The following is a 25,692-nucleotide window of genomic DNA, read 5'->3' on the forward strand; positions in this document are numbered from 1 at the left end:
TATTTTACAAGTGATTTAACATGATCCTCAGAAATATCATCTTTCACATCAGGTCCTTAGTCCACAAGTTTCCTTGGACAAAACAGGAAAAGGAATACTTTGATTTAAAAAAAAAGTCCACGGACAGTTAAGAACTAAGATAAAAAATGCTCCAGTCTTGTCCTTACCTGACACAAGACTGTAGTAAATGTAATATAATACAAATAATTGCGATGACAGTACAGGATTAAGTCTACAAATATTTAAATACTAAGATTTGAGTCTTCTCCTGAGGGAGCCAAAACGCTGTTTAAAAAACAGAAAAAGACCCGTATTTAAGAAAGTATAATAAGTATAACAGAATATAAAAATATTCTCCTGGAACTTAGGCAATCATACAAAACTGACAAAATAAGTGAACTCCATTACAGGCAAAAAAGGAAAATCAGAAATAATAAATGAATGAACCAACTAATAAAAACAATAAAGCAGGGAGCAGCCTTGTTATGAGCGCAGAGATATAACGAGAGACAGAAGGAGATTAGTGCAAACCTTTTAAGAGCTGTATTATTTCTTTTAGTGTGCATTTAAAATCATGTAAACTAGAGATGTGCTGACTACTGAGCACAGTAGAAATGTGCAGTGTGAGAACAGCAAGGTGCTGAGCCGCCCTCAGCAGCTCTGGTCCCTGTCCCCTGGCCGCCTGTGATCCTCTTGCTTTTCTTGCACTTCTCGCCCTCATGTCAATCTTGACACATGCCATATATTTGCATATCTTGGTTGCACTGGGTTTAAAATGCAAGCCCCGCATGACACAATTGCTGGACATATAAAGGGAGATTTTGAAGTGCATTTAGGAACTTTTCAGATCTAGAATAGCAGGACTTAGCCTTAAATGCAAGCTCTGCAAAGCAGGGGCTATTCTCCCTGCGTGGACTCCCCACAGCAGATACAGCTTCTCTCATGGCTGGGCTGAAGAAACATCCCTGGAGCATGGCTAAACTGTGGTAACAGGATATATTGGCACATCTGAGCTAGCTTTGGTCCAGGCAGCTGTGGTATCAACAGCAGTGAAACTGTGGCCTTACAGAGTCTCTGGCAAACCCACACAAGATCGCGGGGCAAACCCAGCAACTTGTTTTGTTGCAGCTTCACAGTTACTGATACTTGAGCCGGCTCGAGCTCTGCTGTGTCCCCCCACAGCCCGCAGAGCGCACAGGTCCAGGGCGAGAGCGGGGTGCCCAGTTCTTTGAAGCTGTGGAGCCCAGGCGGCCCCATCACAGCCTTTTATGCAAGTTTCTGTGGATACAGCTACAGCTTTAGATAAATGCAGGTCGGGGCCCACCTTCAAGATCCAGCCCGCCCCCCTGTTCATGTGGTTTGCCCTGACACAAAGAGGCACCTTAGGTGGAGCTCCAGAGCTCTCTGGCGGTGGAAAGCCTCATCCCACCTGATGCCACAGTACGGGACCAACCTCCTGTTTATGGCATCAGGAGAGGCTGGGAAAAGCCAGGGCTGAGCCCAGTTCACCAGCAGATATCCCATGCTTAGCTCTTCCAAGCACAGCATGGAGACCGTGAGTCCCACACAACAGGCAGCCACATGGAAGAAACAAACATGGGTCCCAAGGCTTAAAACTGCTCTTCAACCAGGTCTTCACCTCCCACTGCAGGAATAGTTTTGGGGGCTAGAGCTGCTGCTCTGCCCTTAGTGCCTCATGGGTGCCAAAATGCTGCAAGAGGTGCTCTGCCAGGCAGGCTGCTGCATTGCAGGTGCATTTTGTGCTCTACGGTGACTTTGAGACCAGTCCAACACAAAGTTCACATCCTGCAAAAGGCTGTGCCTGCTGAACAAGCTCACCAAAACCAGCAGTGCAACTCTGGGGTATGTGGGGGGAAAACAAGGAAACTAAGCATGCAATAAATGTCTGTAGAATTAAGTTGGAGTACCTATAAACCATGGAGAAAAAAAATCACATTTCCTCTTAAAATACCATTATAAAAATAGAGCACTCCTGTCCTGTTGGCTTTGGGGAGAAGGAGACTGAACAGGCTGGATCCAATCTTTATTTTTCATACTGACCTATTTTTGAGTTATACTCATGAAAAAATTGTCTGCCTCTCTCTCCCCACACTTCTCTCTCCCATGGTTTTTTTTTTACACTCCTATAACTCAAAAAAGGCCAAGCTGATTTTTTTAAATCTGTTAAAAAATGTGTTCCCTGAGCTGAAACCAAATTTCAGCCCAGAGCAAATTTTTACGGCTGGGTTATAAATCCCTGAAAAACAGGATTCATAATGGAAGTGCTGACACAGCCTTAACTACTATATAGCAGTGTGAATGGCGCCACTATAATATCTATTAGAGATTCTTTAAAAAGTTTGCAAAACATTGTCTTGCCTTGCAGAGAAAAAGAAGCCAGAGTACTTAATGCCAACATAAACATGCTTTTAACCCATTATGTGCTAATTTGCAGAAAAGCTATTAATTCTGAGTCGGCACACAGAGTGCAGCACCAACAGGAAATTTCTTCTAGACTCCTGTTTGACTTGTAACATGGTTTTAATCACTTCCATGAAACACAAATGATGGCTTCAAACTCTGAATGTTGCTCAGAACATGAGAAGGGTGATTACAACAGAGAGGCAAACAGGATTTTTGGCGAAAGGGCTAAAGCCAACAGAGAGAGACCGACACCAAACGATAAAAATGGGATTCCATTCTCTGTCAATTTGGGGACAACTGCTTCATTTGATTCACAGCATTTAATGCTAGTCATCATCATGCTGCTGTTTTGTCTCTATCACGACCCATACTACAGGTCAAGATCACTTTCTGTCAGGAATGAATGCATTTTCTTCTTTCTTGAACCCAGTAAAGCGTTAGCACCTCACAAAGCCGCTTCTGCTAAAACAAGCCGTGCCTTGCTTTTACATTCTGCAGTCTGTGTGTCAGCGAGACGAGGGCTAAACTAATCCAGTTGAGCCACCGCGCCTGTGAGGTCTGCTAGGCAAGGAAGGGAAGCGCTTCCCCTAGACTAAACTACAACAAAGAAATAGGAGATGTTGGTGATGGCACTTGGTCAGCAAAGCACGTAAAAGGCTCTCTTGAAAGCCCATGAAAAACTAAAATAAACTGGTTTAGGATTGTATTTAGATTTTTTCTTCTTCTCTTCATACAAGAATCTCTGCTTCTTCCCCAGGTGTAAAGCTAGCATTACTTTTATGTGGAAATAAATGGGGAAGGGATCAATTGTAAGCTGAATATGATAGGAACATTCAGCAACTCAGGACAGTGCATAAATGCAGTGTATCAGTTTTTATGGCTTCTCTGTGTTAGGCCCAGTCATTGCTGGAACCCACATCTAAGTTGACCGCACAGTTTTGGGAGGAAGGACCATTTTTTGGAAAAACTCAGTTTTCATTTTTGCCATGTCCCTCGCTCATGTCTTCAATTCTGCCATTGCTGCTTCTTGTGCTCAGCACAGAGCAGCAGTGACAGGGCCGCAGGAGAAGCAGCGGCCAGAGAGGAGTGGTGGTTGCAGAGGTCATGCCAGTGCCGCAGCAGGAGGAGCACCAAAGGAGGCAGCACCGCGTTAGGGGCTTGTAGGGAATGCGAGCTCCCCGTTCCGTGTGTCTACAAGGACCAAACGAACAATAGGCACCGCAGCATTTAAGGCACCGGTCATTTCTGTGACGATCTATTTCCTCAGTGATTTCTATGATGAAGGAAAAAAGATCAACTTCTAATCAGAACAGTATGGCTAGTACTGGAACTCACTTCAGCGTATGAGGGGAGCGGATGTGGTCACAACCCAGCAGACTCAGATTTTTCCGGCATTGACGTAAATCATGCCACACTCCCTTAGATGACAAAGGAGCAGCATCCACTGCTGAATCCACAGATAATGCTTTCATGGACTTGTCAGTGAAATGACTCCATATTTTTCCCATAGTGAGACTATGTTGTGAAAAGCAAAGCCAAAGCCACAGAATCATTCTGATAATGATCACCATGGCAATAAGTAATTGAGGCCCTACCTGAAGAAGCAAGTTACCTTTCAAGAGGGTAAACAGCATTGTTAGTAATCCTGGAAATACAGAGCTAAGAAATACTGGATGAGAAACGCATTTCCTCTCACATTGGAGTTGCTGATATTTCAGCTTTATTCCCCCATTCCACACAGAAGTGAACACTGACTGGTCAAAGTGATACACCAGAATAGCCAATAACCTAGTAAATTCCCAAAGATGAGGAAGACCAAAATTCACATCCCTGTTCCAATTTTGAAAACTAGAACCAAGAGAAGCAAATGAGAGGCACCCAGAATATCTAGTGCTTTCAATGCTTCACATTCTCACCTGACATGCAGCAGCTTGACATAAGTCCCACATCTGCACCAGAAAGAAGTAGAAGCCTGAATCTTTGTCTCTCGTAACGTGTAAGAGTGTCTCAAACCAGAATAAAGGAAAAAAGGACTAGAACTGCCTGTCTTCAGTTTTGACCTTAAATTCCCTGGAGGGGGCTCCCACAAACGGTTTTGATTTTGACAATCTCCATTTTCCAGTAAAATAGTTTTCTGCTGGAAGATTCATGGCCGCTCCTAGGTTTAAGTCTGCCTTTCTCAAACAGATCGACAGCTATGGGCTCTAAGTACCTTTGAAGATCAACCAACTCCATGGCGCTGCTAGAATGCTTGGCATTCAAATTTTAAATCTTTCACTTAACTAGGCCATATAAGCCAGAGGACAAGTAAGCACCAGTCCTGGAATCCAAGAATCCCTACTCTGGTCCCCAAATTATAAGGCCATGTTGCTTCTTCTAGACAGCCAAAGTCCTGCGCCTTTCACAAGCTTCTCAGACCTACTGGCTGGGTCATTGGGATACAGTTTGCTGTTTTTATGCCATTCGTGTAGGTCGATAGAACTTGTGACTCTTTCCATTTTTCATTGTCCTCCATAATGGAATCTACTTATGAGAATAACTACTTACAGGACTGAGTCCCTTAAAACTGTACAAAATCCTTTTTATTTTTTAAAGTACCTTCTTTCACTTCCTGCTTCTGGTCTTGATTTTCCATCTCCAAGTCATCCTGCACTTTTGGTTCCACCATCTCTTCATCATCTTCATCCTCTAAAAAAAGAAATAAAGAATTGTGAGATTCTCCTCTGTAAGGGGAAGGGAAATAGTGTATCGTCTTTACAATTATAATCTGGTAGTAAACACAGGTGGACCAAAGTTCACGACAAACGGAAATGTCTACATTTATACTCAAAATGTACTTCTCAGAAATTATCCCCAGACTGCAAGATAATATCCTAACACAGGGCACCTGCCACTTGTGCTCCCTGTGGCAACTTCCCATCTCAGATGTCATCTGAATGTCTCCCTGACCTTGGAGATGACTTCTTGGATGGCATAAGAACAGATGCAAGCATGTTTCAGCCTGGCAGCAATTCCACAGTTAGGACACCTGTTATCCAGACACCTCATTTGCAATTCAATTCTCACCAGATTAATTTGTCTTTTGACCTACAGGAAGAGGTTAAATAGAAAACTGACCTCAGGTCAGATGCCACTAGCAAGCAAACAAGCATGATACAGTTCTGAAAAGTCATCACCATCAACTGGGGGAACACAGCAACCAAAAGTGGCATTTGGAGCTTAAGAACCATTCTTGCATTAATACGAATTTAATGAACACTAAAATTTGACACATGTCAGTTACTACTGCCAGATGTTTTAATGACCTTTCCTGACCTATGCAAATACGTCTCTGCTTTTCCCTCTCTCCCCACATTCACATGTTCTCATTTTATTCAGAAGGGCAAACTACCCATTCTTTTCCTTTATGTTCATCTGAAGTTACAAGGGTTCTGACTGTCAGGACCAAAACATAGTATATTAGAGATGAAAAACAGTGTTGCACCAAAAAGGCTCAAAAACCTACCTAAACCTCATTACTTGGGTCAACTGTCTTGTTCCCAACTGGAGCAACATGATTCATTCTTCAATGCCCAGGGCCTGCACACAACATATACCCATGAGAGGGTAGGAATGCAGCATCTTCTAGATTTAGTGAACTACAAAGACTGAAAATAGACCTGGTCCTAAAAATGGCAGCTACAGTAATTAGTCCTTGGACTATGCACATATTATTTTTCAAGAATTTCAAGGATTGTGGAGCAAAGACATACCATCATGGCACAGCAAGCATGACCAGTGCATTGGGTCTGTCCATTGCACGAAAGCGCACGTCTTCCTGACCCAGAGCACTTGGCAAAACGTTGCAGTTCCTCTGGGGCTTTCTGAGCAATCTGCATATTACCATATGGTTCCTCATGACATGGCACCTCTCCAGGCACATTCACTGCTTCTCTGACCTGACAACATGCCCCTTACACTTTGCAGTTGTGGTGTTTGGCAATTCTAACACTACTGAGTTAACAGCAGGCCTGGAAGCAGGAAGTGGGCAACATGTCATGCTTCTCAAACTGCTCGACTACTGGCACCTTCTCCTATGAAGGCTGGCTACAATCATTCCTGGCTTCTTATGGAGATGTCGGTGCTGACAATTGCTTTCAGCCACCAGTAACACACAGCTGCATTTTGTTTTCAATAGCCTAATAGGCACCATACTATTCCCACCACTCTGCCTACCCCAGATACCCACAGAGCGCTTGTTGCTAGCTGACATCACAGCTCCTGAGTATGGCTTAGCCACATGCTGTAAGGAACCGTCTCAGCAGGCACAGATAGCCTTTTCCCTCTTGGAAAAGAGGAAATCTTGGAAAAGATCTGCCATCACTCCCCCTACTGCTAGTGACTGCAGTGAGAAAAGGAGGGAAAGCTCCGGGCCTTCAAGGGGGAGAGAGAACTGTATGCTCCCCAGCTATGAAGGGGGCAGGAACTGAGAATGGAAGGGGAGGTATTTCCAGTATTAAAAGCACTGCTTATGAATGCTACCCCTTCATGAGGGATCTGTCGGACCATGAGAGGAAACAGTTACTCTGAAGGGGTAGACAGTAGGATATTCATGATGCCGAACTTTGATGCCTAACTTGGCAATTACATTACCCTTTATTTTCATTGGAAGAGCTTTTAGAGAGCAATCCAGAGCACATAAGTTAGGCAGGGTAAATACATTGCTCTATCTGCTGGCTGAAAGGCAGATAGCATCCAACAGTTGGCAGAGAGAGTTGGTGTGAAATGACCACCTGTTGAACACGCACAGGAAGGATAAAAAAGACTCATGTCATCAGCTTGTGGTGCATAGTGGAGATGGGAACATATACAAGATATGAGCTAACCCCCATCCTGAAGGTACTGTTGAGAGGGCAGAGAGGCACTCTCAGTTTCAAAGAAGAGATCAGAAGTGGGAGAGGAGAGTCAAGTGACCAGAGACAGGAGCATTAGGGGAGTGAATGCTTTGCTAACCTCATGCACATATGCACGCACAGGTAGGACCACAACTGTGTACGGACATACACACACAGACACACTTATGGGAGATACGTAATGAAGCCAACTCCCACAAGAGTTTTGTGCATCTTGCATTACAAGCTTTTGTTCACTAGGGCACAAGCTCTTGGAGCCAGCTGTTTACATACGGATTTCAGCTTCCATTTTTAACCTGTTTCCAACCTGTCTGCTCATGGAGAAAAGTTTCAAAAGGGGAATGGTTTGGGAAAACCTGCAGAAAGCAAACAAAAAATAAGCCAATATTTAATTTAAAATATTGTGATTTCTAAGGCAGCTTGCTAAGTTTTTAGTGCCTTACTTGTAATTTGCTAATGGATAGGGACAATGTACCAAATGTGGAACCTGAGATTTAGTAGCATGTTTTCGGACTGAAGTGAACCAAATTGATCCCTGTCCCCTAGAAGTCCTTGATCCCCCTGATTCAGGGTGCCAAACTGCTTGCCTGTCTATTCCTATTCCTGCTTCTAAAGCAGTGAAGGAATGGCTGTGGCACAGCTGGAGCGGGGGAGTGTACTGATACTGCAGCACTAACTAAGGTAGATCTTCTCTGCTTCCCTGCCTTCCCCTTCTAGGAACAATCAAAACTAAGTTTCCCTGGATTTCTCTAGATTTAATTGGAGCAGGAAAAATAAGTAAAGGTTATTACAACACAAGCCATGCCTTTTTCTGTGGGCACATACATTGATATGTTAGTTTTACTGGGAAGGTAGTACAAGAATTCATAGTAGATTAGATACAGTTCAGACGTCCTTGTTTATTTACAGAGAAATGTATATACATACACAGAAGAATGCAGCTAAAAATGATACGGCCGTGAGCCAACTGCTAAAATGTTAGCAAATGCCAGAATTTGGATTGCCTGGGCACGATTAGTGCCTTCCCCCTCCCCATGTACAGGCAGGATGACATCATGCTGGAATTTCCTCCCTCTTGAGCGCTTGGCCTCATTTTCCGGGTGCTCAACAAGGGACACCTGGGGCCTGAAATGCAAAAGTGTGGAGAGCTAAAGTCAACTGGGCCTGTGCTTGGAGTGGAGAAAGTGCTATAGAAATGCTAAGTATCCTAAAGCTCCCAAATCTCTCACAATCAGCTTCTATTAATAGTTGTCATTCTGATATTTTGCCCTTTCTCACCCTGTGCCTCAGTACTTTCGTATGAATACAATAATCGTATGAAGATCATACTATTCTCACACTGCACAGAACTGTTACAAAAATACATTCATTAGGATTTGAGGAATATTCAGATGCTGTCATGGGAGCTTGAAAAGTGATCAATGTTTTTTGTTTTCAGAGTAACACTGGGACCATGTGCATGAGCCCTAAGGCCAGGACAATGAAAGGCAGAGGATAAAAACCAGAAGGGTTAAAAACTGACTCCCCATTGACTGACTGAAACAAGAATCCGGTGAGGAAAAATGAAAGGTTATCATGTAATTAAAACCGTACCATCATGCATATTCAAAAGAGCTAATTAAGGATGCCCAGGAAAGCTGCATTCTGGAACATCCAATTCTGCTTGGCTTTGCAACCTGAATGTTTATTTGCCATAGTTCTTTCAGATGTTATGTATTATTTATTTTTGATGAATGCACACTTGCACATGTCTATAAAATCTCTGTGTGCACTTGTGTGTAAGTACAGTTATGCATTTGTATGTTTGACTGTGCACATACACATAAGTTACAAAATAATAGGAATGCTTCAGCATCCATTTTCTTGTATTTTACTTAACATAAAAAAGACAACATTAATTGTACACTTACTGGAGAATCTATGAATATCTATATAGTTATTTGTTTCCACATATACCTACTCAGACTGGATATGGCACAGCTGTAATTGTGAGGGAGATTAAGGCAGTTCTGTAGTTCCTGAACACAAATTGCTTTTCCCCATTTAAGGGCATATCTGACATTGGGATGTACAGAGAAATAACTTTTTAGCTGCTTACATAGCAGTAGTGAGTCTTGTAGTCACCCTCTGGCAAACACAGAGTCGCGACTAACACCAGTAGTGTTACGCCCTGTTCAGAAGATCTAAATCAGAACCCAGATGTCTATTAAATGAACCACATGAAAATGTGCCAGTAATGAAGAAGTGTATAGCTGCGGTGTAACACTTGTCCTTTGCAGATCTCAAAGGAGTTTGCAAGGAGGCCAGTTTTATCATCCCCGCTGTACATGCAGAAGCTGATGCACGGACCCACTCATGTCAGAGCACTCAGGAGGCCAGCGGCAGTGTGGGGAATGGAGGGTTGACTTCAGAGTTTCTGTCTAGCGTTCTGCCCACCCGGCTACCCTGCCTTTCCCTGCAAATAAACCCTTCATCCATGGAAATGACCTTTAAATGCTTAAGTTAAACAAGATGCTGAAGTTGGTGGAGCCATACGTGGGATTAATATAGATTGACATAGCTGGTTCAAACACTGTTTCTTCCTAACTCAGAGCCTGATGAGTCTGTGGGCTCTACGAGGTGGCCAATTAGTCCTGACACTGCTTTGTTTAACGTAATCAAGTAAAAGCAGAGCAATCGTTCTCAACTTGTATTTGGCTTTGAAGATTCCTGTTTTTGTTCCAGACCAGAAGAAGGTCTGTATGTCCAAAAGCTTGCCTGTTTTTTCCAGCTATAGAAGTTGCTCTAATAAAACAGTATGACCTCTCCCTACAAACCTAGCTTTGTTTAAGCTGTGCACAAACTACTAATTTTCGAATGCTGCCCAACTATTAGCTCCAATGAGCCTGCTCTATGCCTGGCCTTTGCCTTGGCCTCCACAAGGAGGGATCACCATTTCGCAATCACAATAAATGGAGGGAAAGCCCTGCAAACATGCGGCTAACCCTCTGGCACCTGCAGAGGAAATGTCCAGATGTGCTGAATTGCACCAAACATCCACACAGTGCACAGAATTATAGATGATCTCAAAAAGTGAGACCCCACATTTTTAGATGGCTGGACTATTTATTATCTGCTTGGACTTTCCAGGTTTTTAAATCACTGTATTCATTTTTACAGCATATAAAAACATATAGGCACATTTAGGACAAAATAGAAGACAATATTCCTGGCTCAGATAATTTCTAATATCATTTGAGCAAAACAAAATTACATCTGAGAAGACTGCATAGGACACTGACTTAGGTATTTAGTTCTGGCATACTGTTGCATACTGTTTTGATTGAGCCAAACCTGAGTTTCAGATTGCCAGCTTCAGGCAGCTAAGCACTGGTACTGCTCAAACAGTTTACTAAATAGCAATTTTTTTGGAGGATTTATGTAACACAGGCCTCTGCTCTGCTAATATATGTGCCACCAGTTCAACAGCAGGCCGCATGTTATGCATTCCTCTTGGGTTGAGGATTTACACCTCCTCAGACCTGCACCTTTGAGACCAGCTAAGAAGTTCCAGCTTCTGTGCATTGTTTTAAGTATTGACAGCTATAATGAATTAGACTGACAGCTCTGTTTTTAATTCTGGGTAGGTACAAACAATCCCTTTATTAATGATGTGTCTTTAAAATAGAAATTTAATTAGTATCCCAATTATATATTTTATTGTGTGAGTCACTGATGTATGAGAAGCCAGTGGCTTATTATAAGGGCTTTTGTATCAGCATCGACATTCCCTCAGTGCATGAGATGCATTTAACAAAACCAAGTGTCTTCACAAGAAGCAGACTAGACATTTGCAACTGTGAAATACCAGAAACTGTTGCATCACTTTTACACTTACAACTGTTCATTTTGCTGTTTCTGATACAAATGAATTACAAACTGAGCAAGGATAAATGCATCTGTTTTTATATTGACATAAGCCTGGATCTCAAAGAAGTTAAATATTGCTGGCAATATCCTCAGAAAGAGTTAAAACATTATCTTTCCTTTTTGAGTATGTATGTTCTTTCCATCACTAGCAAAATATGCAACAAGCAAGGAAACATGTACTTTTTAAAACAGGACTGCTTGACATTTCACATTTTTGAAAATCTATGATCTGCAATCTGGCTGAATGACCTATTTTTCATATAATGTAATTTTTTGAAATATGTCCAGTTTTTCACTTTCATCTTTTGACTGCCCTTTGAAGCAAGAAGAGAATTAATTCATCAGTGGGTTTTGTTTGCAGAGTGGGATGTGAGACTGGACGTACACTGGGCACATGTTAGTCATCCCAGATGGAAATATTCTTGCATGCAGTCTCTTCTTGGCAATGGGCAGCTGCCTCCTAAAATGTATTCTAGTTAGCCAAAGCAGGGAAGACTATTCACTGCTGAATACTGAGAAAAACAAAGGTGAACAGATCTTGGCTTAAGCTCTGTGCAAAGGGCAAAAAATTCCAGATTAGAATTTCATGTGAGTCTGAGCTTGCAAGCATATTTGCATCTAAGTAACATATGCATGCAAGATGTCTCTGCTCTCTTCACAGAAAGATACTTGAATGTGTGTTGCAAAAACAGAGCAACATTAAAAAGATCCAAAGCATCCTCCCAGAGTTCCACATCCCTGACCCAACACACTTCCAGCACATCATATTGTCTTTATAAACTAGTACAAAGAAGCCATGCTTCCTAATGGCATTATGTTCACCATATCTAAAGAGAACAGAAGGAAAAGAAAGGGCAAAATAATGAATGAATGTCTGGAACTATTATATGGTCACAGCACTTAAAGGACTTGAGCAGAAGCCTGTGACATTCTTCTTTCACTTTCCTTCTATGCCTTTTCTAATGCCTGAAAAAAAAAAAGAATGGTCTGTATTTTCTTTGAATGCAGTTCTGCAAGAGGAAGGATAAATCACAGCACTGCAATAAGACTGGCTAGTATCTTCAAACTCCCCTCCCCCCTTTTTTTATTTTGAAGTGCTATGTTGCTCTTTTGTAAAAGAGTGGTTTCACATGTTGTTAAAATATAAGCTGTGTGAATCAAATTGCTTTTTCCAGCCTCAAGTATATGCTCTGAAACCTCTTGAGGAAAATACAGTTTTAAAATTTAATCATAAAACAAAACTGATAATGTTTTATTTATATATCACTTTAATCATGGAGATTCCAGGGTACTTTTCCCTGGATTTAATACACTTAGCCTAACATCTTCCACAATAAGCAGGCTAGTAATACTACACCAGCTTTACAAGTGTAGGACTAAGACACAAAATCATAAGTTTTCATCTTGTTTCTTGCAAAATTAAATACTACACATGTATCTGTCTGCCACATCCTAAAAGGGTTTTCTGATCCCATTCCTTGTATCTACAATGCAAACCTCTGCAAGGTTTATCCATCACCCCGTATGGAGCAGGTGACACTGGTGGGCATTACAACCAGATCCCTAGAGTCCTCATCTCAGGCTTCAGCCATCCTTGTACCAGTGCAAGGAGGAAAATCCACATTTCACCCAGAAAACAAACACTGTAGCCTGAATGACTGAGAGGAGCCATTTAGTTCAGAAAATACATATATACCATGTCTGTACTATTGCCGCTTAAAAGCTTGTCCTGAAATTTACTACACTTCCCTCAAAATAAGTACCTCGCAAGTAATTTTTACTCAACATTTCTTTGTAAAGCTCTCCATAACAACTACTGCATTAAATTACTCCTGGTCAGGGCATTCTCAGGTCTTCTGGTATACGATTTCTCATAACCATCTCCTGATCTAGTGTTTCACCACTCAGCTCTTGTTCCTATGCCTCTTCCTGACTTGTGTTTGCAGTCAGACTTCTTTTTGGTACATTATGAAGACAGAACTTATTTTTCCATTTTGTGACAAATGATAGACTATCACAGCCAAATGGCAAGAAAATGTTGCAAAAAATGTTGTTTGTTTTTCTGTAGCATTTCACAAAGCTGCATATTAAACTATGCAAATCTTTTCACAGCCCTGATTACAAGTCCTTGCACTGGTTCAGATATTAGAATCAATGCCTCAGAATATAACCATTTCTTTACTAATTAAAATGGAAAGCTGCCTCTGAATCTTAAGGGAAGCATTTGCCTAACCCGAGAAACTGATTTTCCAGTTACTTGGCCTGAGCACAGTTTTCAGTTGCGGTAAGAGTCTCAGAATTCAAAGTGTCCCTTGTTTTAAGTTTCTGGTCGGTCTAGACCAGACATGGATTTTTCTCTCCTCTTTTGGACTGTTGCAACATCACACTGGTTGAAAGCATTCTTCAGTCCCCGGAGAGCTAAACTGCAGAGAACACCACTGGAGTCATCATCTCTTTCCGCTGATTCCCTTTTCTCCTCTTCCTCCCTCCCCAAAGCTCATGTTCAATTCTATTGTGTTTGAAAATATTCTAACTGGAAGATGTAACACAAAAAGAAAAGTACAGAAGTTTCCTTTTCTTGGCCATGGTTGGACCTTCAAATAAGAATGTCAACATGACATAACGGTAGAACAGCAGAACTCTTACAGAGGCATTTACGGACCTCCAGCTCTGAAACCAAACAGCATAAGTTTAAAATATCCTGCTGTAGCATAACTCTGATAGTGTTGCTTTGAGGAAGAGAGGGATAGAGAGTCTTCATTTCCATGGAAGATGGGGTTGCTGTCATGCAGGTTTTCAGAACCTCTGAAACCCGTAAGAGGTGATTCCCTACTGTGCCACTGGAGGAAATCACGTAATGCCAGCAGCACTGAACAATTCTTGCCCGGGAAAGGGCACCAAGACACGTGGCAGATTTAGTGGACTGCGCCTCTTAAAGTCATTTTCAAACACTCAAATCATGTAACAGTGTTAAATCACAAAAGTCTAAGTATGTTAATGAAAACCAGCCCCCAGGACCTATGGCACTAGCAGCACTTGTAAAACAAAAGCTGCTTTCACTTTACACACACACACGCACACACACACACACAGACCATGTATTGACATTTACATAGCACCCAATTCAGAAGTCAGGCCCTCAGCTGGGCACTAGGTACTCAAGGTTACATTCTAGAGTGAGGGCACTCTGTGGGGTTTTTCGGGCTGACTTTCAGGGGGCCAGGACTTCATTCATTTGTTCACTCATTGCAGCCACAAATGCCACTATACTCCATGGGCCACTTCTCCCACTCTCCATGGTGCTTTCGCTAGAGCAACATTATGAAAGCTTGCCATTGTGGAATAAAATCATCCTCCACTTCCACGCTGTGTGCCTGTCAGTGTAGTCACACTAATAAACTTTAGGTCAAATTCTGTAACCCTGACTCAGGGCTTAACTTCCATCAGCCAAAGAGCAAGAGTTCTTTGACTGGGTTGGCCTTTAAGAGTTTGTCTCTTCTTTGCCTTTTGGATAGGAGGTATCACTTCAGTCCAAGACCCTGAAATTAGCTTTACGACCACATAGTTGCTTGCATGACCACAGTTTAACTTTTAACTCCATCTCTTACACAGTTCTTGCTCTCTCTGTTCTATGGCACTTTATGAATACAAATCAATACTTAAAACGAGGCATCAATTTTTGTAACTGAAACATCTGAGAGTACAAATCTCCACACTTAAACACAAACCTTAGCAGAGAGAAACAGAGACAAGACTGCCAATGTATTACAAGGATCATTGGGAAAAAAGCTATATTCATAAACAATTACCACAGCAAGTACACAGAACCTCCCTCTCTTTGTCTCCCTGACACACACATGCATACACTTTGCTCAGCACTTTAAAAATAACCATTAGTCATTTTGCAAATGTATTTTGCATGAGCAAAGGTTCATTTCAACATTTGTCTTTAAAAAGGCAGGCAAAAAATGTTCTATTAAAAAAATAAACTACAGAAGAACAGCTGGGTCAGGGCCCTATGAGTATGTGCTTATTACTTACATAGGCACCAAAAAGACCCCAGTTAATTCTGTTTCCCACTGACACCACTTCACCTTAGTCATTGGTGTTAGCCTTGATTTGCATCAGTGTGTGTGAAAAAGGAATTCCCTCAGACAGTTGGGAACTTGTCATATTTTAATTTCACTGGTTTTGTCCTACTGCACTGGAAAAGTAGAGGCTTCCTCTTCTAATGTCTTATTTTCAAGGATATCAAGGTACACTAGTGAGTTAAATCTCCCACCTTTTGGTGGTGTGGGAACCAAGGTGCAAGCACCTCAGTTGTTTGCCCAAAGCGACACTTGAAGTAGGTGCAGACGGTGGAATAAAATCCTGGTCTCCTGACTCCCAGTAAGATCCTTCAGCCACTGCTTCCCCTTGGGCATGCGATCAGCACTGCTTTGGAGGCTGTTCAGCCTCAGTCAGTCAAACCAGCTGTTAAAAAACACAGCCGGTTTCCCCAAACTGCTTGTTTCAACCTGCCTGCCGAGCACCCTGCCCTCTGTGCCGCTGCCCTCGCGCCGGGTGGCCTCACTGCCCGCCACCTCCTCCCCGACCCTCATCTTCCTCCCTCGGGAGCTGCACAGCCGGAGCACCCCAGGGCTGCCTCCTGCTGCCCCTCCGTCTCCCATGGGCCACGCGGCAGGAGGCTCAGGCCATTTCTAACCCAGCTGTGCTCAGGGTTGCACGTGAAAGTCTCCCCCGCAGGAAGGCCTCTTTCTTCCTCCTGGCCCCTCTCCAGCCTCCCTGGCATCAGTCTTCCTGAAGTAGACACCAAAAATCCCTGACTTGCAAGCCAGTGGTCTGTGCATGCAGAGAGCCATTCCCGCCTGCAGATACCTGTTTGACATAGCAATATCCTCGAATTTGGATGCTTAGATGAAGGACTGTTTGGAGCTCTGTTTCTAAGGCACTGATTTAAAAAAACAAAAACACCCTCCCCGCTTGAAGTTCCCAATTTTTATGGTTAAAAAACCCAGCTAATCCACTGCAGCTCTGAGCATCCAGGTGCATTAGTTTGTGCAGTGCTTAAACTTAACCGAATTTAGTTGTTTCAGATGATCTAAATGGACAGACAACATCTGCATTTTGGATGCTGGGCAAGATTAAACTGTAGCACGACTGGTCACTGGAATATGCTGCTGCTTTTCCATTTCACAGTTCAAATTCATCAGGAGTATCATTTCTGCGGCTACTTTATATCTTTCACACTTTGGGAAATGGATGCTTTGAAGTGCCGTACAATAGGCTGCCTGTAAAGCAAAATCCTCCCTTTTCTCCTGAAACACTATAAACAGCCTCGCTTCAGACAGCTTTCAGGAACTCTCAGCTACAGACGAGGCTGTTAAGTCAAGACAACCACATGAAAATGGAGATAACTAAAAATAAGCTGGATTATGCTGCTTCATAGTCTTTCACTTGAAGAGGGAGTCATCTTTGCATAGACTTTTCTTACAGAAAAACACAAGAAGTAACTTGCTGGATTCAGCTCCTACGTCCCTTCAGCTGTAACACGGCTCCCAGCTGCGAAGTTTACATGTGTTAACGTGGGATTCCACCAGCTGGCCAGCAAAGAGCTTGTCACTGATCTGAGGAAACACCATGTGCATACATGCCAATGCATTCACCACAAGTAAAGCATTTTGCTGAGATAATTCAAAGCACATTATATTTCATCAGTTGACTATTCTATCTAGAGTGGATCAGGAAAAAAAAAAAAAAAAAACGCAGCCATATTCACAGAATCACAGAAAGGTTGAGGTCGGAAGGGACCTCTGGAGATCATCTTGTCCAGTCTCCCTGCTCAAGCAGGGTCACCTAGAGTAGGTTGCCAAGGACCCAGGCTTTTTAATATCTCCAAAGACAGAGACACTCCAAGCTTTCTGGGCAACCTGTACCAGTGCTCTGTCACCCTCACAGTAAAGAAGTTTTTCCTTAGGTTCAGATGGAACTGCCTGTGTTTCAGTTTGTGCCCGTTGTCTCTCATCTTATCACTGGGCACCACAGAGAAGAGTCTGGCCCCATCCTCTTTACGCTCCTCCTTCAGATACTTATACACATTGTAAGATCCCCCCTCAGTCTTCTCTTCTCCAGTCTGAAGAGTCCCAGCTCTCTCAGCCTTTCCTTGTATGAGAAAAAGTGCTGTTCCATAAAACCTTTATCTTTTGCAAAATCGTGCTAATTACTTTGTGGAGGAAAGGAGACAAAAAAAGCAAGAGAGAGAGAGAGACGATTCTAGCAATGTCAAAACAGACTATTTTGACATTTTCTGGATGGATTTGGGGGGGGTTACCATTAAATAGCATGTCTTATATTTTTTACTTTTTAAAAAATATGAGACAAAAAAAAAAGAAAAGATTTCATTTTTGTTAAAACTTACATGTGTTGACTGACCAGATTGGAAAATAAGGCAAAATTTTATTTAAAGTGGAATTTCAGTGCTGGATCCTCTCTGAACTGGAAAAAAATTATATTCTGAAATTTCAAAACACTGCCTAAAATGGGAATTCCATCTGGGAGTGACTCTAATTCTGGCACTTCCTAAGTGATGCACTCTTAGCTGAGTGAGCATTTTTAAATCTGATATTAAAGCAATACAGAAGTGCAGATTGGGAGTAAGCATGTCTTTCATCACAGTAGTGACAAGATCTCTTTTCCTGTGATCTGAGATTCCCTATCCTACAACCACAGGTTATTCATTTCTTTTTGATAGAGTGAACTTGAAGTCATACTTCCAGTACTAAGTGCCTGAAGGCAAAATTCACATCCATGTCCTGCAAGAAGATAACAGAGGCAGATGACAAATCTACTCAGAGCACATTTGAAAAGCAGTCCAGTATACAAGAGTGCCAAATTTAGGAGGAAATGTGCAAACAGACATTTATCACTTTTGAGACCTGATTCTGCCTTTTTTTTTTTTTTTTTTTTTTTTTGCATGCAGAGCTCCAAATGAATGGGACGTTATGAAGCCAGCAAAGTACCATCAAGCACAAATCTGTCCTGATGGCCCTTGCATGGAGAAAGGAGAACAGCTTAAGCAAGTTTGACGAGCTTCTCTGAAACCATTGTCTTAGCCGCCTGTACTGTTATATAGTTCAATAGAAATGAAAAAAATCACCACAACAGACGTGTTTTCTTTGGGGGCAGGCATTGAGGGTAGTGCTAAATTTAGCAGCCACAGCAGAACAAATAGAAACTGTAAGCACTCCACCACATTAATGAAACTTCATTCAAAAGGTGGAGTGTAATGTTCTTTGGGATGGATAGTTCGCATAAACTGTGTGATTCAAACATTCATGTCTCCACACTAGCCCCACACCAGCTCCACACCACCTCAGGATTTATGTTTTATTTCAGTTTTCATCGGACTGCTCATGAATGACCAACGACAAAAGAGCATGTGTGCATTTTTCTTTTTCACAGGTCCCGGTTAATGAGGACTCTGTTGCATTAAGACCGTCAAGACTGTCTCTGGCAAAACGTGTTGAACTAAGGTGTTTGAGCCTGCATAAAATTAAGCCACAAGTAAAGCACTCATTTCTGACAGCAGATTTATAACGGGAAAATCCCAGCAGGAATGAAGAGTTAGAAACCCCAGTTGTACCCTTTTTCATAAACTTCACCTTGATTTAGCATCTCACACAAGTAGCAGGAAAGGCTAACAGCAGAGGTAAACCTATCATCTTTTCTCCAAACAGCACCATTCCATCTTTTTGACTTCCTCATGCTGCTAACATGAATTCAAATCATCTGTGTTTAAACTTAAATGCAGTGATTGACAGATCTTTGTAATTTCAGTCCATACTGAAGATTATTCTAGATACCTATCAGTTATTACTACAAGCCCTGTATGATATTCAATACCTACAGGAAAAATTGTTTTTAACAGTGTAATATCTGATCTATTTTGAAAGCTATTTTAAAATAAGAAACTAACTATAACCAGGTGGCTAAAAACCAGACAGGTTTTTTATGGGTTGATTTTTGGGAGGAGAAGGTGGAAGATAGCAGCAGAACTGTTATACTGCAGTGACAACCATGATTCACGGCAAAACACAGACAGCAAAGAAGCATTTTGTTTTGATTCCATCACATCAATGTCATAAAAACACATATTCCAGTAACATAGGAAACAGGAAAGTTTAGGGGTTTGTTCCTGGCTCTTAATACAGGTTGTCGAAAGCATGTGCCACTATGAACTAATTACTTGCTTTCATGAATATGCATCACTTCAAAGCTCAGTCACTATGCTAGAAAATTGGGATGCTGCAAGAGACCTTAAGGTGCACTACATCTGTTGCTGTGGACACAAATGCAAGCTGCAGTAGTGAATGCAGTGGTCAGACCATGCACTGTGCTCATGGACCAGGAGCACACAAAGGTGGAAGAACGTCCTCTTTACTCCCTGAGCTCAGCTCTGCCAAGCCTCCAGCTGTGTAGCAGCTCTGTGCTACAAACTCAGTCTGGCTGCTCTTGATTACAGTGTTATAGGCTAGGCTGGCTTTAGGCATAGGTAGATTAGCCAGCCGGGTAGCAAAGCACTCCAGTCAATGGCCGTTGGTCACCAGGAGGAAAGTAGAAGCACTGTCCTCACTGGGCAGACCAGGCAAGGTGGAAGGAAAGACAGAGAAGCAGTGGCTGGGACAAGCCCAACCAGCACACATCTCTGGTTGCCTGGGCTCATTGCTCCACTACCAGGCAGGCTCAGCCCTGCGCCTGTCCCATGCTTCTCCACCACTCAGTTTTGCATACGCTGCTGACAGATTTTTGAATCAGCTCTGGCTAACAGCCTCATGCTCTGTCAGAGCTTTATTTCCCCTACAGCACTGAAATTTAATAGCAGGGGAAGAAGTACAAGAGAAGAAACAGCACAAACAAAGGGCAGGGCATTGCCCTCAAACTCCACCACTTCTCAGGGCTCCTACTAACATGCCTTTGTGCTCATAGTTAAATGAATCTGAAACTGTGAGACGAGGGCTTAACAGTGCTGCTGGGTTCAAGAGTCTTTCCTGGTTTTGTGATCAGGATATGAGGAGCAAGCACAGTTAGTGCATTTTGGCTGTAAATCATGGTAGGAAAAAATAAACAAAACTGGAGAATGGAGCTTGTGTGTCTTGGGTCAGATGGGATGGTTCTGGCTGCTGAATTCCTAGTGGCTTTTTCAAGTTTTCATTTATCCCTGGTTGTCACTGTGTGCTTAGCAATGAAAAAAAATTGCGAAGAGATGAAAATACAGCCTTCTTAAAGCCATACCCAGCCACCTGAAATCAAAGGCAGCAACTGCATCACTAGTTTGGCCAAATCTGCAAATCACAAAGATGGGCAGATTTCATCAGCAGAATGACAACTAAAAATAATCTCACATGGAAATGTGCAAGGAAGCTCATTTTTCATGCACTGGGCAAATAAAATCTGATAGTTTTTTGTATTCTCAGTATCACCCTGTTACAGTACACTGGAGCCTGAAAGAAGACGATGATTTAAATAAAAAGATCCTCCTCTGCTTGTCAAGTTATCATTTTTTCATCTGCAAATAATGAAACATAAACTATTCTGAAAGGGAGAGAGATGGAAGGGAATGTGTTCTGCGGATCTGTGGAGAACCACATAGAAACATATACAGAAAAAGAAGCTGCAGCACGGAGCACTTCCTGACCTCCTCTTGGCTACAAGTCTAAAAGAAGTCTCCAAGGCAAGGAGCATGAAAGAGCTTAAACAAGAAACCCTTCAGAAGTACAGCTCTTTGCTGCATGAATACCACAACACAGGGAAAATCTGCTGTGTAGGAGTACAGTCCTCCCACTTGAAAAGAGCTGGTAATGCCATCATGTCACGGAAAGATTTTCTTCATGGCTTTTGTGTATTGGAGGCATTAGCAAAGTGGGAAAAGTGTGAGCCTGACAACCATGCAAAAAGAAAGGTTTCTTAATTACATTGTAAAACACATCTCATTTAAAGATGCAGCAGAATTACTGTTAAAAGTATATATCTTCCCATACAAACTGATGTAAAATCAGTGTAGGTTAATCTAGCAGACTTTTCTACTGGCTTCTGGACAGTGCACCCTAGAGCTCTTTACAAACATTATAGAGTTAAGCTTTATCAATGGCACATAAATATTGCTACCACCCTAGCTTCCTCCTGTCGAGTTTTGCTGCCTAGACTCCTGATATTCTGCCTAGACTCCTGATACAAGTCAGGCCACGGCTCAGTGTCTGAACTACCTGTGCAGCATTTCCCACTTCATGAGTCCATGGCCAATTAAAGAGGTGTTCATCCTTTTCTATTCATCCACGTCGGGATGTGTGCTCATGGCTAGGCCACGTGGCTTCAGCCAGTTACATCCATGCTGCTTCTAGAGCTGAGATTTGAGCTCAAATCAGTGTCCTCCTCTGTTCCTACCCACTTCAGTTTCTCTGCCTTGCGGTCGCAGTTGGCTCACTCTGTCCTTGTGCCAGATTGCAAGCCAATAGTTGGGCAATATGAATCCAGGCGCTCAGGCTTGAGTTGTAGGCTTGAACTCTGATCACAACATAAAGAAACAGCCCAAGTGTCAGAGCTGGGATTGAACCCAGGGCTCCTTATTTTGATCTGATGCCTTAAACAACAGCATTGTATGTCCGAATCAAGACTGACAGCAGTATTTAGCATCAGAAATGTAAGTAAGATCTGCTGGAGTTTGAACCAGTACCACTGTTCAAAGACTACACCAGTATGGTGCCAGCTTTGCTGTTCATGCTGAACTTTCTGGGTATGCTGAGTATGAATATGCTTATTCATATTATTTCTTTTCGTTACATGTTGGTGAATAGCAGCCTTCATCTCTGTGCATCTCATTAGTGTTCACCTGAACTATTCTTAACTACTACAGTGTTTTCAGAAAATCGCAGTCCCATATATCTCTCACTGGAAAAGGTCAAATATATTAAAAATATATATATTTGTAGCATAGCTGGTTTCTTCAGACAATGCACAGTCCATCAGCAATTCGAACTTACACACACATACCTATGAAGAATCAGCGTTCCAGCAAATTCAGTGCAGGTACAATATTTTCTCAGACTTGTATGTCTTTTTCTGCGGATTTTTTTTTTCATTTCAATCGATACATCAGTCATCCTGTGAGCCTGCCTAATACTATAAGGATCAATTCTATACAAATCAGTGACACAGACCACTTCTAGTGATTTATTTCTTACAATAAAAATAAATAGCAGAGATATACTTCCCTCCCTGTTCTGCTTATGGAATAACACTAGACTAGGGCTTTCTTCTCCTGCCCCTGGAAAATTCTAAATAACATTATTCTCCTTCTTCCCACTGATCATTCAAATAGCTTTCCTTCCATTGCCACGCTTTGTAATTCAGGGAACATTTGTTTCTTCCCCTCCTTTTGCCTTGCAAGACCATTGTAACATACACAGAGCACAGGTTCTGGCTCTCGTTATATATTTGTACAAGGTCTAACGTGCATGTGCAAGCACATACGCACACACATTCAAACACACAGTGCTAACACGCACTGCTGCGGCTCAGCAGTTCACCTTGCTCTGGGCTATGCTTTAACAGAATAGTCATCAAGGCCTTGATGAGTAGCAGTAACGAGCTGTTCCAAGCATGCTTTGTTTTTTGTTTTCAGAGGAGGTGTGGTGGGAGCACAAGGGATACTTAATCATAAAAATACTGAATATTTAAGCCCTTTCCCCTCTTCCACCACCCCATTTAAATCAGCGGTACCGTTGGAATGAAATACAACTCGGCTTTCAAACATTTTCGTATTTAATTCAATTTACTTCTAGATTGATAGCTAAACTCAAAACAGATTTTACCCCTTTCCTCCTGGATGGGGAAATAGAGATGACCAAGTTCCCTCTGAACTTAGTTTAGAGTGTTTCTGTTTTTTCCTATTAACAAAAAAACAAACAAACAAAAGAAGGCAAAAGTGGTCCATGATCTGTTTCCAATATAGAAGGATTGCAATGAAATGGGGTAAAGAGCTGAGTCTCTCCAGGCCCAAGGGACAGGTGTCTTCACTAGCTAACACATGGGTTGGTTGTCTCAGCAAAAGGACAAGACCTTGAATTAGTCTCTTACTCTTAGAAGCAAGCTTTCTCTACTAAAGTTAAGATGCATCAATGAAGTGCTTTGGATGGTGGGAATTGCGATTTTTGGGGTGTTCACTTGGTGGCTTCAAAAGCCAGCCGCATCTGTGAGCAGAAGTAGCCACGAGAGCAGATCACAAGAAGTCAGACTAAGAGGTAAAACTACACAGCCATTTTTGTGTGTTGTACTAGCCAATTTCTGGGAGAAATTACAACAAAACAATACTCAATTACCTATTTTGGGAAAGACATGAGTGAAGGGAAATGAAAACAGGTAAAGAAACCACAATTTCCATTGATGTCAATGATAAAACTCACCAGCTAGAGATTTCTAACACTATAAAAAGGGAATACTGAGACTTTTTTGGAGTGATCCTTCCATGAAATGGAAGAATTAAAAGTTTGTGGACATAGGGCTTGCAGTTCACTTGGGGAAAAGCAGTACATCAGTCCAGCTCTGACCGAGGAACACTGGCAGGCTGGTGTCTGTGAACTCGCATTGCCAACAGCTCCGTGCATAAGCAGAAATGTCTGATCTCCACAGATGTCAATCTTTCCTCTTTCATAAACATTCATTTCATTTTAATGCTCCTTTTATTTTTTAAGTCTGGTTTGGTGAATATCCCAGAGTTCAGATGTTTCTCCAAAGTTTAAAGGACTTCCTTCCAACATCTTTTTGAAAGTAGACTGGAAATTTCAAAAGAAAATCTTTTTGCTCTCAAATCTCCAGATCATTCAGGCTTCAGCCAGATGGTCTAGATGGTCACAGATGGTATTTTGCAGTTTGCCCGTATTTCTGTTTCCCGGGTTCACTCAAGCCCCAAAAGTATTAGAAAATTGACTAAAAAATAAAGTCAATTAGAAAATTGACTTAAAAAACCCTAAAAAGTTAACTGGCATCTTCAAAAATACAAGTTGCTTGAGTTTTGGACAGAAGATGAATCAGTGCGTTTTTTTATTTGACCATTCCTACTACCAGCACTTGTTAGTAAGTCACTGTATGCATTTCTCAGCAAACGACTAACCTCAGTATGTTGCTGAGGGCTCTGCCTCCTCCTTTTTGATAGTCTGAAACTGACATCCTCTAAACCAGAGTTAGTTATTTATATCTAGTGAGGGGCAAGTGGGAAGTGCTGTTCTTTTACTTCTGCTAATTCCTCTAGAGCCTACAATAATGAAACACATCTAGACCCTCCTTCTAAGTTTCATTTCCGTTCAGAGGCTTTCTTTAAACACCACAAGCAAGGCCCCACGTCACACCTCTCTCATAATTTCAATGAGTGTAAGGTCAGGCACAAAGCCAGCCCTGCGTCTGAAGGGCTCCATCCTGCAGAGCCTGTGCGCTCCCTGCTCCCCTCGGATGCTTACCGGGGCCCGGCCTCTCTTTAGAAGTACTTTACAGTTCAAAAGTGAGGAATGAGGTGAGGGTGTTTGCTGCTCTGAAAACTTTGCTCTGGCCTTGTTAGCAGACACGGACTTTCCATTTGCACAGGAATGCAATAAACACACAGGGGGAAAAAGATCTGTGAGGAAAATCATTTAGAAATCAAAGGTTTATAATATACCACTTAAAGTATTTTATGGATTAAATTACTGAATAATAATGAAAGATGAGAGATTAACGGTAACCTGGTCCAAAGCCCTCTATTTATACACAGACCAAGTAAAATGGTAGACAGGTGCACTGTATCCCTGACTCAATAGAGGACTTCTGTCTGCCCCTCACTTTTCAGTCCCATTAAAGTTATTATGAATGCTTTTGTAAAAAGACAAAAAATATTTCCCAGAGTTAATGACAAATATATTTTATCTTTCCTATTCACCTCCATCAATTACACTTTTTTGGCAGTACCAGAAAACAGTGCAGGGCAAAAAAATCCCAATCCGTTCTGCGCAGAGTTCCATCCAAAATGACTTTCATCTTTTTTTAGAGGAAATCCAGGCAGACTCCTAGAATGTCTTTTCTTTTCTTCCTGGCACTAACCATCATCTCAGATTTCTTTCCTCTTCTAAGAATTTAAGGAATTTTGATTTTGTTCCCTTTTTTGCCACTGCAGTGCCATGAGAAAATTGCCAGGAAACTCGACAACAACAGAAGTCATTTATAGAAAAAAGAAATATTTATTTCCTGCCTCCAAATCTTTTTTTTAAAGTTTATCCATAAATAAGGCTGTGATAAAGCCTTCTTATAGCTCCTGTTCCAGTCTTCCACTATTACACAAGTTTGCTGCACATTTGTACTTCGTTATGCTATTTTTCCTGTGACAAATAGAAAAGCCTGAACAAACCAGTTCTCTGTCAACAAATCTGCTCATCTGTGAAGTCTC

General features: G+C 41.9%; 1 protein-coding gene across 6 annotated transcripts in view; it reads right to left on the reverse strand.

Annotated features, from left to right (window-relative positions):
* The window catches only part of DYNC1I1 (dynein cytoplasmic 1 intermediate chain 1), a 198,307-nt gene that overhangs the window by 86,693 nt on the left and 85,922 nt on the right, over window positions 1-25,692 (reverse strand). For all 6 annotated transcript variants that reach the window (XM_064506384.1, XM_064506388.1, XM_064506383.1 and 3 more), the window contains one exon: window positions 5,023-5,112. In XM_064506384.1, coding sequence (XP_064362454.1) covers window positions 5,023-5,112 — 90 coding nt within the window. The remainder of the gene's footprint in view (window positions 1-5,022; window positions 5,113-25,692) is intronic.

This window comes from Dromaius novaehollandiae, chromosome 2 (assembly GCF_036370855.1).
Source record: "Dromaius novaehollandiae isolate bDroNov1 chromosome 2, bDroNov1.hap1, whole genome shotgun sequence".
In the NCBI taxonomy this organism is placed as follows: Eukaryota; Metazoa; Chordata; class Aves; order Casuariiformes; family Dromaiidae; genus Dromaius; species Dromaius novaehollandiae.